This window comes from Nycticebus coucang, chromosome 12, assembly GCF_027406575.1.
Source record: "Nycticebus coucang isolate mNycCou1 chromosome 12, mNycCou1.pri, whole genome shotgun sequence".
In the NCBI taxonomy this organism is placed as follows: domain Eukaryota; kingdom Metazoa; phylum Chordata; class Mammalia; order Primates; family Lorisidae; genus Nycticebus; species Nycticebus coucang.
In genome coordinates, this window is record NC_069791.1 from 74776433 (window position 1) to 74793412 (window position 16980).

At 40.0% G+C, this 16980-nt stretch overlaps 1 protein-coding gene and 1 pseudogene across 8 annotated transcripts in view; one reads left to right on the forward strand and one right to left on the reverse strand.

Annotated features, from left to right (window-relative positions):
• GTF2I (general transcription factor IIi) overlaps positions 1-16980 on the forward strand; it is a 141842-nt gene that overhangs the window by 90011 nt on the left and 34851 nt on the right. For all 8 annotated transcript variants that reach the window (XM_053554708.1, XM_053554711.1, XM_053554709.1 and 5 more), the window contains 5 exons: positions 1632-1742; positions 4224-4289; positions 6142-6325; positions 12445-12503; positions 13856-13927. In XM_053554708.1, the coding sequence (XP_053410683.1) occupies positions 1632-1742; positions 4224-4289; positions 6142-6325; positions 12445-12503; positions 13856-13927 (492 nt within the window). The remainder of the gene's footprint in view (positions 1-1631; positions 1743-4223; positions 4290-6141; positions 6326-12444; positions 12504-13855; positions 13928-16980) is intronic.
• LOC128560999 (ER membrane protein complex subunit 8-like) lies at positions 7660-8633 on the reverse strand (annotated as a pseudogene).

Below are 16980 nucleotides of genomic sequence, written 5' to 3' on the forward strand. Positions count from 1 at the left end.
ATGTGATTCTGTTAATGGTCAGTTTAAATGATGATCTATAAGGATATTTAGGCTAAATTAGCCTATAGGGAAAGTACTTTTATTTTAGAAATCATTGCTTAACGAATATATTTTATCTCTTACATACCAGCCTAAATTTACTCTTGGGGGTTCCTAAAATTTGTCTGAAAGTTTGAAAGTAGAGTTTTTCATAGTGTATTTTCAGAATTGAAGGCCAAATTTTAAATGATGCCTGATGTGTTTTCTAAAACTGTATCTTCTTAGGTTGGAATCTTAATCTATTTATAGGGTCTTTGATCATTTTAGCAAGGTCTTTTGACAGGGCTTTACTCTTGTTCAGATTAGTCTCAACTCCTCAAGCCATCTCCTGCCTTGGCCTCCCAAGGTTCTAGGATTACAGGCGTGAGCCATCTCACCCAGCCCATATTTGGACTTATTAAAATGGTATTTTCTGTAATTCACTGGAAATCTTAGTAATGTGTTAATCAGACATTTTTAAGGAATATAAGATACCAATAGGTGCTCGGCACCCATAGCTTAGTGAGTAGGGTGCCAGCCACATACACCGAAGCTGGCGGGTCCAAGCCCAGTCTGGGCCTGCTAAACAATAATGACAACTACACCCAAAAAACAGCTGAGTGTTGCAACAGGTGCCTGCATTCCCAGCCACTTGGGAGGCTAAGGCAAGAGAATCGCTTAAGCCCAAGAGTTTGAGGCTGCTGTGAGCTGTGACGCTACGGCACTCTACCAAGGGTGACATAGTGAGACCTTGTCTCAAAAAAAAGAAGATAGTACCTTTATCTTACTTGGTTCAAATGTCTCTAACTCTAACATTAAATATATTAAAAGATCATAGGACAGTTGAGTAGTGAGTGACATGTCTGCAGATAAATTAGCATAGAACTCTTAAGTGTCCCAAGTAGTTTATACTCTGTTTAGACTATCTCATTGCTTGTTTATACACAGATTCTCTGTCGACTAAATCAACATCATCTGTTTCATAAATGATGTAGCCCCATTTCTTTCATCTTATAAAATTTGTATTTTGTAAATGTTTGACATAGTTATCTAACTTCCCTTGTTTATGTATACTTGAATTTTGTATAAATATTTTCTCCCATCTAAGCTTTATTTTATCCCCCTTATATATGTATAATTTATATACTCATACGTGCTTGTTTTTATTGAAACCTTTTCTTACAAATCTTAGAATACAGTTCTTGGCACTTTTTTGGAAATTATTTGAGGAGAAGGGGAAATTTGTAATGACATTTCAAATGAAGCAAGGCAAAGGAAAATGAGCAATATTGACTTGAGAACATTTCAAAAGAATAGGAAAATTGGAAATGAAACTTGAAAAAATATGCTCAAGATTACACTACAGGTGTGGCGCCTGTGGCTCAAAGGAGTAGAGCGCCAGCCCCATATACTGGAGGTGGTGGGTTCAAACCTCTGGCCTCTGCCAAAAACTGCAAAAAAAAAAAAATATATATATTACACTACAGAAATAATTATTGCGATTCAAAACAGATTTACTCTCCGGTCATCTTTTGAATGTTTAGAACTTACCTTGGGGTGCCTATGACTCATTTAAGTTTGCTCCTCAAGTAATGGTCATTTTCTTTTTCAAGATGACGATTATTCTCCACCTACTAAGAGACCAAAGACCAGTGAGCCACCACAGCCACCAGTTACTGAACCTGCTAATGCTGGAAAGCGAAAAGTGAGGGAGTTCAACTTCGGTAAGTTCTCAGTACGTATACAGCGTTCTATTCATCTGCTTCTGAACTCTGTTACTATATTATAAAACTTACAGCATTGTTTGCAGAAGTAAATGCTTTAAAATGTATTACTGCATAGTCTTTGGAAAGCCACAGATATTTTGAAAGTAGCGTTACAAATATGGCTTAAACACAGTTTTGTTTTTTTTTTTTTTTTTTTTTTTTTTGGCCAGGGCTGGGTTTGAACCTACCACCTCTGGTATATGAGGCCAGCACCCTACTCTTTGAGCCACAGGAGCTGCCCTTAAACACAGTTTTGATTGACAAAAGAATAAATAAGACATTGTATCTTCTGATGTTGATTACAGTTAATTGACTCTAACTTACCATTAATGACTTAGTAGTAATTTCTTCTCTTAGCTTTATGGCCTTCTTTAAGAAATATTTGACCTTTTTTTGGTTTTGTTTGTTTTTTGCTCTGTATGACTACAAGCTGTTGATCTATTAACTCCCAATGGATAATGTATCCTGTTGAGGGACTAAAATATTAGTGCCAAATTATGTTTTGTTTTTTTTGAGACACAGCCTCAAGCTGTTGCCCTGGGTAGAGAGTGCTGTGGCATCACAGCTCACAGCAACCTCCATCTCCTGGGCTCAAGCGATTCTCCTGTCTCAGCCTCCCAAGAAGCTGGGACTACAGGCATCCACCACAACGCCCAGCTGTTTTTTGGTTGTAGCCGTCATTGTTGTTTGGCAGGCCCAGGCTAGATTCGAACCCACCAGCTCATGTGTATGTGGCTGGCGCCTTAGCTGCTTGAGCCACGGGCGTCGAGCCCAAATTATGTTTCTGATTCATATTTTGAATAAATAGAACATTCAGCTTGTATACATTTTGAAAATAGTATTTAAATATTCTACTTTGTCATAATCAGAAATATTGGATTAAACTAAAGTTATACACGTGTTTAGTTTTTATATGTTTATATTCTTTAGCATTCAGTTTTCAACTATGTATCTTTTTTTTTTTTTTTTTTTTTCTGAGAGAGAGTCTCACTATGTCGCCCTTCATAGAGTGTTGTGGTGTCACAGCCCACAGCAACCTCAAACTCTTGGGCTTTAAGCGCTTCTCTTGCCTCAGCCTTCCGAGTAGCTGGGACTAGAGGCACCTGCCATAATGCGTGGCTATTTTTTTGTTGCAGTTGTCATTGTTGTTTAGCAGGCCTGGGCTAGGTTCAAACCCACCAACCTTGCTAAAGGTGGCGAGCCCTTTTTTTCTTTCCTTTTTTTTGAGACAGAGTCTCACTTTGTCATTTGGGATAGAGTGCTGTAGTGTCACAGCTCATAGCAACCTCAAACTCTTAGGCTTAAGCAATTCTCTTGCCTCAGCCTCCCAAGTAGCTGGGACTACAGGCGCCCGCCACAATGCCTATTTTTTTGTTGTTGTTGTTGTTGTAGTTGTCATTGTTGTTTGGCAGGCCTAGGCTGGATTCGAACTCCCCACCTCTGGTGTATGTGGCTGGCGCCCTAGCCACTGAGCTACAGGCACTAAGCCCAGTTTTTTTCTTTTTTGAGACAGAGTCTCAGTCTATTGTCCTGGATAGAGGTATGGGATCAGTCTAGCTCATAGCAACCTCAAACTCCTTGGCTTAAGTGATCCTCCTGCCTCAGCCTCCCGAGTAGCTGGGACTATAAGCACCCAGCACAGTGTGTGGCTGATTTTTCTTGCTTTTTTTTGAGACAGAGTCTCTCACTTTGTTGACCCTGGCAGAGTGCTGTGGCCATAGCTCACAGGAACCTCATACTCTTGGACTTAGGTGATTCTCTTGCTTCAGCCTCCTGAGTAGCTGTGACTATAAGTTCCTGTCATAACGCCTGGCTGTTTTTTTAGAGATGAGGTCTTGCTCTGGCTCAGGCTGGTCTTGAACTCGTGAAGTCAGGCAATCTGCCTGCCTTGGCCTCTCAGAGTGCTAAGATCACAAGTGTTAGCCACCGTGCCCAGCCAATTTTTCTATTTTTAGTAGAGACAGCATCTTGCTCTTGCTCAGGCTATTCTCCAACATCTGATGCTGAGCTCAAGCAATCCACTTGCCTCAGCCTCTGAGAGTGCTAGGATTACAAGTGTGAGCCACTGTGCCAAGCTTATATAGCTTATTTCTAAACAACTATAATATGTTTTAGGAAGTTTACAAAGTGATCCCTGGAGTTTGCCTGCCTTTTGTAGTGTTTGAGTGGTCTTCCACCTTCTGCTTTTCAGAAATTAAAAGGCTAAAAAGAGGTACTAAACTTAAAAAAATAAAACCTCATAATTTCCTATTGACTAAGTCTAAGAACCACAAAAAAGGGGGAAAGTTCTTTGGAAAGTAGTAAAATTATATAGACTGAGACGGACTGTTAAAGTGAATAATGTTGGAAATAAGTTATTATGTGTCAGGTCGTATTAAGAACATACTAGTGCCCCCATATAGGGATTTATTATTGAGAATTAACTCTTTCAATTTTCAGAGAAATGGAATGCTCGAATTACTGATCTACGTAAACAAGTTGAAGAATTGTTTGAAAGAAAATATGGTATGTCTACAGTAAAAAATGCTTTTAATACTTTGTTCATAATCATATAAACAAGGGAATTACTTTTCATCTTTTGCGGGTAATGGAAACAAGTCAAGTTCTGCTAGTGCTTTATACATCTCTTCTTGTAAGGTTGTTTATGCTGTCTAAATATTAGAAACAGTCTTTTTTTTTTAAATTTGAGACAGTTTCATTATGTCGTCCTTGGTAGAGTGCTATGGCATCACAGCTCACAGCAACCTCAAACTCTTAGGTTTAAGTAATCCTCTTGCCTCAGCCTGCCAGATAGCTGGGACTACAGGCACGCGTCACAGTGCCTGGCTATTTTTGGTTGCAGTTGTCACTGTTGTTTAGCAGGCCTGGGCTGGGTTTGAACCCACAAGCTTCATGTACGTGGTTGGCACCCTACCCACTGAGCTAGGGGCACCACCCCAGTCTTTGTTTCTTACTTACAATAAAGCTAAGGGAAAGTTTTATTTCTTTAATGCTCAATGTTTCTTGTAAACTTTGAGTATATGATTTGATGACTTACTTATTTACAAACTTATTGCAAAGTCCTAGGTCTTGGGGATTTAATTGCTTATTCTTTTAAGCTTATTTTTTTTTATTTCAGATTAATGTGAGGGTACAACAATTAGGATATAATGTTCGCATTTGTTAGGTGGAGTCCCTGTTGTAATTATGTCTGGAACCCAAGAGTGTGCCATATATCCTTACATTGTGTCCATTAAGTGGGAGCACACCAGTCCCCATCTCTCCTCTTCTCTTTTCTCTCTCTCCTTCCTTGTCCCCCCAACTTAAATTGAGTTTTGAGTTTTTCTCTTATGGCTGTGTATTAGATCATCTAGTGCAGTGGTTCTCAACCTTCCTAATGCTGTGGCCCTTTACTACAGTTCATGTGGGTCTTGACCCACAGGTTGAGAATGGCTGATCTAGTGGCTTCATATTAATATTGAGTATATTGGATATTTGCTTTTTCCATTCTTATGATACTTTACTAAGAAGAATGGGTTTCTACTCCATCCAGGTTAATACAAAAGATGTAAAATCCCCATCTTTTCAGTTGATTGTTTTCTTAAGTAATCATTTCTCTTAATCAGCAACGGATGTTATGTCTAATATTAATGTGTAATATATTACACTTGAAAGTTTAGTGCAAATAAGAATTTTTAGCAAATAGACTTAATGCCAGGGAAAAAAATAGATCTATTCTTATGGGGGAGAGACCACTGAATTGTATAGGATTGTCAGTAGCCCCCATGCTTTTGACTTTTTATAACTATTGCATTATTTTACTCTTGGGTAAATAAATGTTACCAGAAACGAAATTTTGTAGTTCAGAAAAGTCTTCTGCTTCTTTTATTTAAAATAAATTATTTAATGGTTGTTGTATTAAATGTTTACATTTTTAAATTATTTCTCTTCTACTTTTTTTATTTTTTGGTGGTGGTTGTTGTTCCATTTTGGCCGGGGCCGGGTTTGAACCCACCACCCTCGGTACATGGGACTGGCACCCTACTCACTGAGCCACAGGCGCCACCCTCTACTTTATAATATAAGTATTAACTAATATTAAGTGATAGTTCTTTCTGGCTTCATAATGTGGTTCAGATGTCACTAGAAAGTCTGGCTATATCTGACTTAAAGTAATGGAATATTTCACTGCAGACTTTGTTAAACAGAATACTGGCGTCTTTGGTATTCTTTTTAGTTTTTGTATATTTTTCTTTTGATTCAATTACAGTAACAGAAATGAAGATCAAATTATAAAAGTTAAAGAGCAATAAATAGTCAATTATTCTTTTTTACAAACTGCTCAAATGATATTCCTTTCTTTTTTTTATCCTTAAAGCTCAAGCTATAAAAGCCAAAGGTCCGGTGACGATTCCATACCCTCTCTTCCAGTCTCATGTTGAAGATCTTTATGTAGAAGGACTTCCTGAAGGAATTCCTTTTAGAAGGCCATCTACTTATGGAATTCCTCGCCTTGAGAGGATATTACTTGCAAAGGAAAGGATTCGTTTTGTGATCAAGAAGTAAGACTCTTATATTCTTATTAAATTCTTGTTGGACTTTCTGCCTTTTGTTCTGATTAGTGCATTGTTTCTGTTGTTCACAAATATTCATTAAATATATATAGGGCTATATTTAAGTTGGAATTATATGTGTTTTTATTTTACACTTTTTAATGCATCTGGGTCCAAGATTATGTCAGTATGGCAGAATTGGTTTTTGGTACATGAAAATTGCCCATGCATGATTGGCATACAGCTATCATTTTCTTTTATTATTTTCTGCTAAGGTTGCCAATGAAGGTTGTATCTGTATCTTTTTATTAGGTCTAATATATACATATATATATTTGCACATACATATATACATATATGTATACATATACAAATATATATATATATTTTTTTTTTTTTTTTGCGGTTTTTGGCCGGGGCTGGGTTTGTACCCGCCACCTCCAGCATATGGGGAAAGCCCTACCCCTTTGAGCCATAGGCACTGCCCTATGTCTAATATTTTTAAAGCATATGGGGGAATATATGATTGTGCAATTAAAAATAAAGGAAATAGTGGAAGCAAGAATGGAAAGAAAAATTAAGCAATATGGTATGAATTTCTTAGCATTGATTTTCTAAGTCTAGCAAGGAATTATTTTTATTTTCTATATATATATTATATATATCTATTTTTTTTTTTAGAGTCTCATTCTGTCACCCTCAGTAGAGTTCCATGGTGTCACACAGCTCACAGCAACCTTCAACTCCTGAGCTTAGACGAGTCTCTTGCCTTAGCCTCCCGAGTGGGACTACGGGCACCCGCCATAACGCCCAGCTATTTTTTTGTTGCAGTTTGGCCAGGGCCGGGTTTGAACCTCACACCTTCGGTATCAGGGGCCAGCGCCCTACCCACTGAGCAACAGGCACCACCTATTATATATTTTTTTAAAATGTCAAAACTGTAGCTGTCAAAATTGGACTTTGATATCAAAATGGCAGCCACAGCATACATCTCATATTTTTTCCTAAGATTGTATCAAATAACAGTAAAAGGTTTAAAAAACTAGAACATTTTGACATTTCAACAAATACAGACAGGAGCAAATCTATTATAGGCATTAAGCTTGAACTGTATATTCTTGAATAGGAAACAAGTGGAAAATAGTTGTTTTGGAAAATAGAAAATATAATTACTAAATTTTTTTTGGGAGGGGAGAGAGTCTCACTTTGTCACCTGTGCTTGTCCTAAACTAAAAGTTTATTTATATATTTATTTATTTATTCATTCATTCATTTGGTTATTCATTTATTATTTATTTGTTTATTTTATTTATTTATTTTTTGGAGTATAAGACATGGTCTTTTTTTTTGTTGTTAAAGATAGTTCATAAGCCTGAAAAAGTATTCTCTCTGGATTATAAAAGGTTAGGTAAAACTGTTTAATAGGAACAATCTTGGACAAGCAGAAATAGCTTTGATGTGGAAGATAATAGCAACATACAACCGGGAAAAACTCCACAGGGACGGTCAGATTGGACGGTCTGTACCCTTCTAGAGACTCTGCATTAAAAGATGTCTGATGGAACACTCTACCCTGCCTTTTTTCAGGGCACATACCACTTCTTAAAACTCTCAGCTTTCCACACAAACTGCAAGATATTCTATTTACATTTAAAAATAGGTTTCTTCTTCAGCACAGTGGAGCTGCCTAAGCTGGTCACTGCCTGTCCTAGCACAGGTGCAGAACAGCCTTATTGATCTCGGGATTTGTCCAGTCATTCCGAATGTCATCCAGGTGGTTATCGAAATCCACCAGCGTTTCGTAGGACTGGCTGTCCAGGAGTGAGGCCAAAATCCTCTGTGCCTCTGGCCAGTCTTCGCAGTAGTCATGGTGTGGGTCTCTGCACCGCCACCTGTTCTCATGGTGCTCGTAAACGTGGATCGTACGTAAACTTGGTGTTATCCACCATGACAAGAGCTGTGTCGCTGAAGCCCTCGGGGATTCTGGAGGCCACCTTCTCTGCAACCTGGTTGGGACTGGCATCCTTCACTCGTTCATTAGCTTGATAATAACCAGCAATCACATAGCTATTTGCACCATGAATCAATCCGGGTGAGAGCCACCTCCAGCATGGGGGCGAGGGCCAGAGTGCCGTGGAAAAGGGGGATACAGTCCACGAAGAGGGTGTGGTGGGCGCCCGGGCGCCCAGGTGGGGCTGGTCCTTGCGCGGCTTCTGCTTCTCGGCCACCAGGAGTCCGTTGACGTGCAGTGCGGGTACTTGGCGCCGTGCAGCACCATCTTGCAGTAGGCCTGGGTGGTCAGCTTCACCTCGGGCATGCTGAGCCCGGGAGGGCCCCGGAGGCCCCTGGGCGAGCGGCTGAGGCCTGGACCCGCTGCTCCGCAGCGTGGCGCCTCAGCGGAGAAGCAGGACGAGGCCGCCGCGCGGCCACGGGCTGGCGGGGGCCCGCACACAGGCCCGGCCGGCTTGGGCCTCGGCTCCTCCGGGAAGCCGCCGCCTCACCTATTTATTTGTTTATTTTTGAGACAGAGATTCGTTTGTCCCCCTTGGTATAGTGTTGTGGTATAGCTCAGCCTCACCAGCCTCAAACTCTTGGGCTCAAGTGATCTCCTTGCCTTAGCCTCCCAAGCAACTGCGACTATAGGTGTCTGCCACAAGGCCTGGCTATTTTTAGAGACAGGGTGTCACTTTTACTCAGGCTGGTCTTGAACTCCTGAGCTCAAGCTATCTACCTGCCTTGGCCTCCCAGAGTGCTAGGATTACAGATGTCAGCCACCACACCTGACTCTAAATTAAAATTTTAAATGGCGGGCTTAGAAGATTGTCAGTTTGGTAGATTGTAAAGAAGGTACAGTATGTAGGATGTGAGAAAAGACAGAGTCCTCATCTTATGACATCTGATTAATAAGAGTTCCTTAAAGAGAAGGAAAGTAGCAAAAATGAGTAACATTTTTTTTCTAAGCCACAAAAGAGATTCAAGTCATTTCATTTGTACAGTGTTAACCTTCATTACTTTGGTGACTGCCCTATACTACTGAGAAAATTGTGAAATTAACAACCACCTGAGACTGGATGTGGTGGCTTAGGCATATAATTCTAGCAGTTTGGGAGGCTGAGGCAGGTGGATTGCCTGAACTCAGGAGTTCAACATCAGCCTGAGCAAGAGCGAGACCCCGTCAATAAAAATAGCTGAGGTTTGTGAAAGGCACCTGTGGTCCCAGCCTCTGGGGAGGCTAAGACAAGAGTATTGCACAAGCCCAAGAGTTTGAGGTTGCTGTGAGCTTTGAAGTTATAGTACTCTGTCCAGGGCAATAGAGTTGTCTGAAAAAACAAAACAGACACCTTGATAATTATTACAACCAAGCAAATTTGCCTTTGATTAAATTAAATTCTTGTATTAAATACAAGAATTGCAGGAATTTTATAGATTTAACTAAAGATGTAAAAGAACCCTCAGCATGATGGGCAAGCTGTCCTACACAGAGCGTGTTATATTGTTAACAGATATTTTCCTTTTAGACACATTGTAATTTAAAGTATTCAGGGTCTCCCAGGAAATTGAGTAGTAAACAAAATGTCCCTTTTCTGATAGCATGACACTACCCGAGAATCATAAATAAGCATCCCTCTACACCCAACACATCAATACATTAATAAATATATTGTTTTAGGAGTTCTTTTTTTTTTTTTTTTTTTTGTGGGGACAGAGTTTCACTTTATTGCCCTTGGTAGAGTGCTGTGGCGTCACACAGCTCACAGCAACCTCCAACTCCTGGGCTTAGGCAATTTTCCTGCCTCAGCCTCCCAAGTAGCTGGGACTACAGGCGCCCGCCATAACGCCCGGCTATTTTTTTGTTGCAGTTTGGCTGGGGCTGGGTTTGAACCTGCCACCCTTGGCATATGGGGCCAGCGCCCTGCTCACTGAGCCACAGGCGCCGCCTGTTTTAAGAGTTCTTTTGTACTGTTTCATTAACTTTCTTTTTTTTTTTTTTTTTTTTGTAGAGACAGAGTCTCACTTTATGGCCCGTAGAGTGCCGTGGCCTCACCCAGCTCATAGCAACCTCCAACTCCTGGGCTTAAGCGATTCTCTTGCCTCAGCCTCCCGAGTAGCTGGGACTACAGGCGCCCGCCACAACGCCCGGCTATTTTTTGGTTGCAGTTTGGCCGGGGCCGGGTTTGAACCTGCCACCCTCGGTATATGGGGCCAGCGCCCTACCCACTGAGCCACAGGCGCCGCCCTGTTTTATTAACTTTCTTATTTTAAATTCATTAAAAGTTTCAAAACTCATTTTCTACCAAAATATTTAAATAAACTGTACAAATTATTTTATATGTTCATATTTCCTAATCTTAGCAGTGTGTGTAACTTCAGCATTTTTTTGATGTTTCAGTAACATTGAAACATTCAAGTGTAAGCTTATCACAAGGTAGTTTATGCTTTCCATATCCTGTTTCAAGTATTTTCAGTATACTCATTTATGGGAATCCATCTTTTATATTTAGCAACAATGGATTTTTTTTAGCCATTCCTTAAAGAGCTGTGTAGTCATTCTTTTTTTTGAGACACGGTCTTAATTTGTCGCCCTCTGTAGAGTATGATAGTGTCACAGCTCACAGCAACTTCAAACTCTTGGGCTTAAGCAATTCTTTTGCTTCAGCTTCCCAAGTAGCTGGGACTACAGGCACCCACCATAGTGCCCAGCTATTTTTTCTTTTTGCAGTTGTAGTTGTTGCAGTTGTTATTGTTGTTTAGGGCTGGGTTGGAACCAGCCAGCCTCCGTGTATGTGGCCGGTGCTGTAACCACTGAGCTATGGGCGCTGAACCTGTGTTGTCATTCTTGATATAAGTTAAGTTACTACAGATTTTGTTTATTCAGCAGTGTGATTCTACAAAGTTGAGCAAATGTTCTATTTCATAGTCCACTAATGTTACTCAAGTATTACGTATATCCCTGACCGTACTTTCTATCAGTTTCTAACGCCTCAGGTATTATTGCTAACGTAAGTATGGTTGTGCTTGCTTATGATTCTCTCCAATCCCTCAAGTGAGGCCTTTAAAACAAACTAGATTGATAAGGGATGTGAGAGTTATATTGTGAAAATTGTGTAACTTATAAATTACTTTATTTGGCTCGGCGCCTGTAGCTCAAGTGGCTAAGGTGCCGGCCACATACATCAGAGCTGGCAGGTTTGAATCCTGCCTGAGCTTGCCAAACAACAATGACAACTACAACCAAAAATGGCTGGGTATTGTGGCGGGCGCCTGTAGTCCTAGCTACTTGGGAGACTGAGGCAAGAGAATCGTTTAAGCCCAGGATTCAGAGGTTGCTGTGGGCTGTGATGCCACAGCATTCTACCCAGGGCGACAGCTTGAGGCTCTGTCTCAAAAAAAAAAAATAAAAAAAATTTTTTTAAATTGCTTTATTGGCTATTTGGTTATTATGAAAAATAAGTGAAACTTATATCTTACCAAATGAGTATTGAAATATATCTAGACTTTTTATGCTGGTTTGTAGATGAATGGAAGAAGGTAGTCTTTTTTTTTTTTTTTTTTTTTTTGAGACAGGGTCTTATTATGTTGCCCTCGGTAGAGTGCTGTGGCATTACAGCTCACAGCAACCTCAAACTCCTGGGCTTAAGCGATTCGCTTGCCTCCGCCTCCCAAGTAGCTGGAACTACAGGCGCCTGCCACAACACCCAGCTATTTTTTTTGTTGCAGTTGTTTAGTTGGCCTGGGCCAGATTTGAATCTGCCACCCTCACTGACACCGTAACTACTGTGCTATCAGTGCCAAGCAGAAAGAAGGTAGTCTTGAATTTAATGTGAAATGAAAGTATTCCATTTTAATTTTTTGTGATGCATTTAAAGTTTTAAAGTTCTTTTGGGTTGCAAAGTCATTGCTTTTATACTGAGAACTTAAGCTTAATGAAGCACCTTATGAGACAGTTTGCAATTATTACTCTCTGGAAACCTCAAGAAGTTAACATTTAGTTGTAGTCAAACATTGAAATTGGAGATTGTCTTCTTAAAACTGGCTTTTGTGACTGAATATTAAACATGAAATAGTGGTTAGTACTTTTCTTAATATTGCCTACTTCTTAATATTTAGTACTTATTTTTACCTTTCAGACATGAACTTCTGAATTCAACACGTGAAGATTTACAGCTTGATAAACCAGCTTCTGGAGGTAGTTCTAGTCTTGTGTCAGATTAGAGCATTAAGTACAATAATTACTTACTGCTTAAAGGAAAATGGATTTCCTCTTCATGTTACCCTACCTTCCACATGACATAATATGTCTTTAACTATTAATTATATGGCATCACAGGAAAATTCACATTGTCAAAATTCTAGTACTCTAAAAATATAAGCTCATTTTCATACTAACCTGTGTATGTAAACATAGCATTTCTGGATAGATAGAAATAAAAGAAACATGTTTTTTCTACTTTTTTGAGATGCAACAGTTGTTATTTAGCATAATGTATTAAATAGGTATTCTACATTAGTCTACATGAGTCAAATAATTATGCATCAAGTGTTTATTATACCGAGGAAATAGGTACGTTTACTTTTTGGAGCATGGAGTCATAGCTACATTTCTTGCTTATTGGATGTATTTTGAAGAAAATACATTATTTGTTTATTTTTTCATTTTATTTCATTTTATTTTTATTTTTTTGAGTCAGAATCTCACTTTGTCACCCTCAGTAGAATGCTGTGGCATCACAGCTCACTGCAACCTCAAACTCTTGGGCTCAAGCGATGCTCTTGCCTCAGCCTCAGAAGCAGCTGGGACTACAGGTGCTCACCACAGTGCCTGGCTATTTTTATTTTTATTTTTATTTTAATTAATTAATTAATTTATTTATTTTTAGAGACAGTTTCACTTTGTCACCCTCGGTAGAGTGCTGTGGCATCACAGCTCACAGCAACCTCCAACTCCTGGGCTTAGGTGATTTTCTTGCCTCAGCCTCCCGAGTAGCTGGGACTACAGGCGCCCGCCACAATGCCCAGCTAGCCTGGCTATTTTTAGATACGGGGTCTCGCTCTTGCTTAGGCTGGTCTTGAATTCCTAAGCTCAAGCAATCCACTCACCTTGGCCTCTCAGAGTGCTAGGATTACAGGTGTCAGTGGGCCCAGCCCCATCATTTATTTTCTTGCCTCCTTTTGCTCTGGAGGGGACTGGGATAGGGTACATAACAAAATGGGGTTTAGATGAGGATTTTTAGATGAGATATAATGGGAATATTGCCAACACTGTCATATCCCTAAGTTTATGATAGCAAAAATCACCTACTAACTGTTGTTGAGTAGACTGATTTCTGCTCTTCCCTACCTTTAATGAGCTTTGTTGAGTTCTTATTCTTTTAGTTCAGTATCAGCATTCTTTTAGTAATAAATACATTCTGAAATTTTAGAAATAATTTTAGTCACAAGAAAAGGAAACATAATACTATTTTGTAATCATAATATTTAAAAACCTAAGTGATAAAATCTATCAAATTGAGAGTATTTGTATATTTGTTATTTTTATAGTAAAGGAAGAGTGGTATGCCAGAATCACTAAATTAAGAAAGATGGTAGATCAGCTTTTCTGCAAAAAATTTGGTAAGTCTGGTTGTTTTGCTCCTCGACTAAAGTATGTTACTGAATAGTATTTTTAAAATTTTTGTCTTTAGAAAAGTAAATATAATGAATATAACTCCCTCTAGTTTTCTTACTGTTTTTTTACTATGTACTTATTATAAAAACTTGTAATCCTATGCAAGAGTGTAGAGATGAGGGTAATGAAACTCGTGTCTCATTTCCTGAGTTATAGAAACAGTAATTTTGTATACAGTTTAGGGTTTTACAGTTCAAGGTGTTTCACGATTATGGAATCTTTTTCACTTCGGGCCTTTAACTATGTTAGTTTAGTATGCCACTCTGGAATACAGGAGAGCTTCAGTAGCAGGCTGCAAGTAATTATCTGAAGAAGCAGCCCTACCTTTGCTATCTTTTTTATCTTACTTCTTAGTCACTTAATAGACATTTAAAATTCTTAGGTTGGGTTTATCACAACAGCATTTTAGTCACCCAAGTTTGCTGTTTTCCTTGGTTTTATCCTGATTCTTAGTAGAATTCTATATTGTCTTTCTCTTCTGCCTCCACGCTCTCCTTCCCCCTCATTCCTCTTTTTAAAACTTTGTATGGAAATTTTCAACATTTTTGAGTCTTGGCTTCTTCCCATCTCGTTTCAGTCTCTAGATGCCAGCTCCCTTTGTGCATTCTTTACATTTGGGAGTGCAGTGTAGACCTAATCCCTAGCCTTCTTTCTGTTTTTGTTTTTGCAGTTCTTTCTCCACAAATAACTCATTTGGTCCCACATTTTTTGGTGGGTGGGGGACGGGTTAAGACAGTCTCACTCTCTTGCCTGAGGCTAGAGTTCATGGCATCAGTCTGCCTCACAGCAGCCTCAGACTCTCTGCTGGGTTCAAGCAATCCTCCTGCCTTAGCCTCCCAAGTATCTGGAACTGCAGGTACCTGCTATAACACCCAGCTAATTTTTCTGTTTTTGTAGGGGAGGGACCTTGCTCAGGCTGATTTCAAACTCCTGAGCGTAAGCCATCTTCCCACTGTGGCCTCCCAGAGTACTAGGGATAGAGGCTTGAGCTACTGTGCCTGTCTCATCCCATGTCTTAAAAATAATATATTTTCTGTATCCTGGTAACTCTGAACTCTCGGCCCTGGGAGTTCCTCTTCATGTACACCAGTGGTTCTCAACCTTCCTAATGCCGTGAGCCTTTAATACGGTTCTTCTGGGTCGCGACCCACAGGTTGAGAATTGCTGATGTAGACCTTTGTGTTTCCCCATCCGTCTCATACTTTTCCATACTCTGGGCAGCCTTTTTTTTTTTTTCTTTTGGTTTTTGGCCAGGGCTAGGTTTGAACCCGCCACCTCCGGCATATGGGACCGGTGCCCTACTCCTTGAGCCACAGGCACCACCCTGGGCAGCCTTTTTGATTTGTTTGTTTTGAGACAAGGTCACACTATTAACCCTGGCTAGAACACAGTAACATCACTGTGGTTCATTGCACCCTCAAACGCCTGAGCTTAAGTGATCCTCCTCCCTCAGCGTCTTAAGTTGCTAGGGGTACTGGCTCATGCTACCATCCCTGGCTAATTTTTTAAAAAAGTTTTGTAGAGACTGGGTCTTGCTTTTGCTCAGGCTGGTCTCAAACCCTTTTGTTTGTTTGTTTTTGAGACAGTCTCACTTTGTCACTTTCAGTAGAGTGCTGTAGTATCATAGCTTACAGCAACTTCAAACTCTCAGGCTCAAGTAATTCTCTTATCTCAGCCTCTCAAGTAGCTGGGAATACAGGCACCCGCTACAACACCCGGCTATTTTTTAGAGAGAGGGTCTCACACTTGCTCAGGCAGCTCTCGAACCTGTGAGCTCAGGCAACCACCCACCTCAGCCTCCCGAAGTGGAGGATTACAGGCATGAGCCACTGCGTTGGCCTAACAACAAACAGTTTTCCCACGCAGGCCTCTCAAAATAGTAAGGTAACAGATGTGAGCCACTGAGCCACCGTGCCCGGCCCTGCATTCTTGACCTCTTCTCTTTGATAGTTTCTTCCTCAGACTGCCCACTTGTCCAAGGTAAGCACCTGGAAGTTTTCCCTTGATTTGTTATTCGCCTTAGTTCCCACATCCAATCTAGCAAGGCCTGCTGACTGTATATTTAAAACACACCCCAAATCCTACCCTTCTTCATGGCTTTCTAGCACTATAGGAACAGCCATTTTCACAGAGCAGCCAGTTCTCTCAGTCTCATGAGAAATATAAAATGGAGCCTGTCATTCTTCTGTTCTGTGACCTGTAATGGGTTCTCGATGTGTGTGCAATGAACTGCATGGTCTCTGTGGATTTACAGAGATGTGGATGAGCTGGTCACCAGGCCATTCTTGTAATATCACCTAATCCTCATCTCTCATTGGCTCACTCTGTACCAGTTATAGTGACCCATCTTTTAAAAAATAACAGTCCCTCAAGGTAAATGTAATTAGTCTTGATGTAAATCAAAACCTCACCCAGCCCTTTTTTTTTTTCTTTTTGTAAAGAATCAGGTTTTTGATGTTACCCACTCTGGTCTCAAAGTCCTGGGCTCAAGTGATCCTACTGTCACATTCTCACTGGTAGTTGGAACTATAACGTCAAGCCTCTATATCTGGCACATTTTTTGTTTTTGTTTTTTTTGTACAGTCTGGCTATTACTCAGGTTAGCCTAGAATTCCTAGCCTTAAGCCGTCTTCCATCCTTAGCCTCCCAAAGTGCTAGGATTATAGACATGACCCTCTGCACCCAACTTAGTTCCCACTTTTTAAAATCATATTTCTTAGACATTTAAGTGGTTAACATTGTTTATAATTAAGTGAGGCTATCATAATGTCATGATTATGAGTAAGTGATGTATTAGAATGAGTATCTGCATGAACAGTTTTCCCTCATGTTGCTGAGTTTTGGAAATTGAGTATGGTGAAAGAATCAGCCAAACTTTTAATAGCTTCTTTGTTGCTCACCAGAGAAACTTTTTCCTGATAGAAAGCTGCTCAGGAGTCAGTTTGCTCACATAAATAAAAAGTAGCCAATGGGAAATAATTTTGATTTTTTATCATAA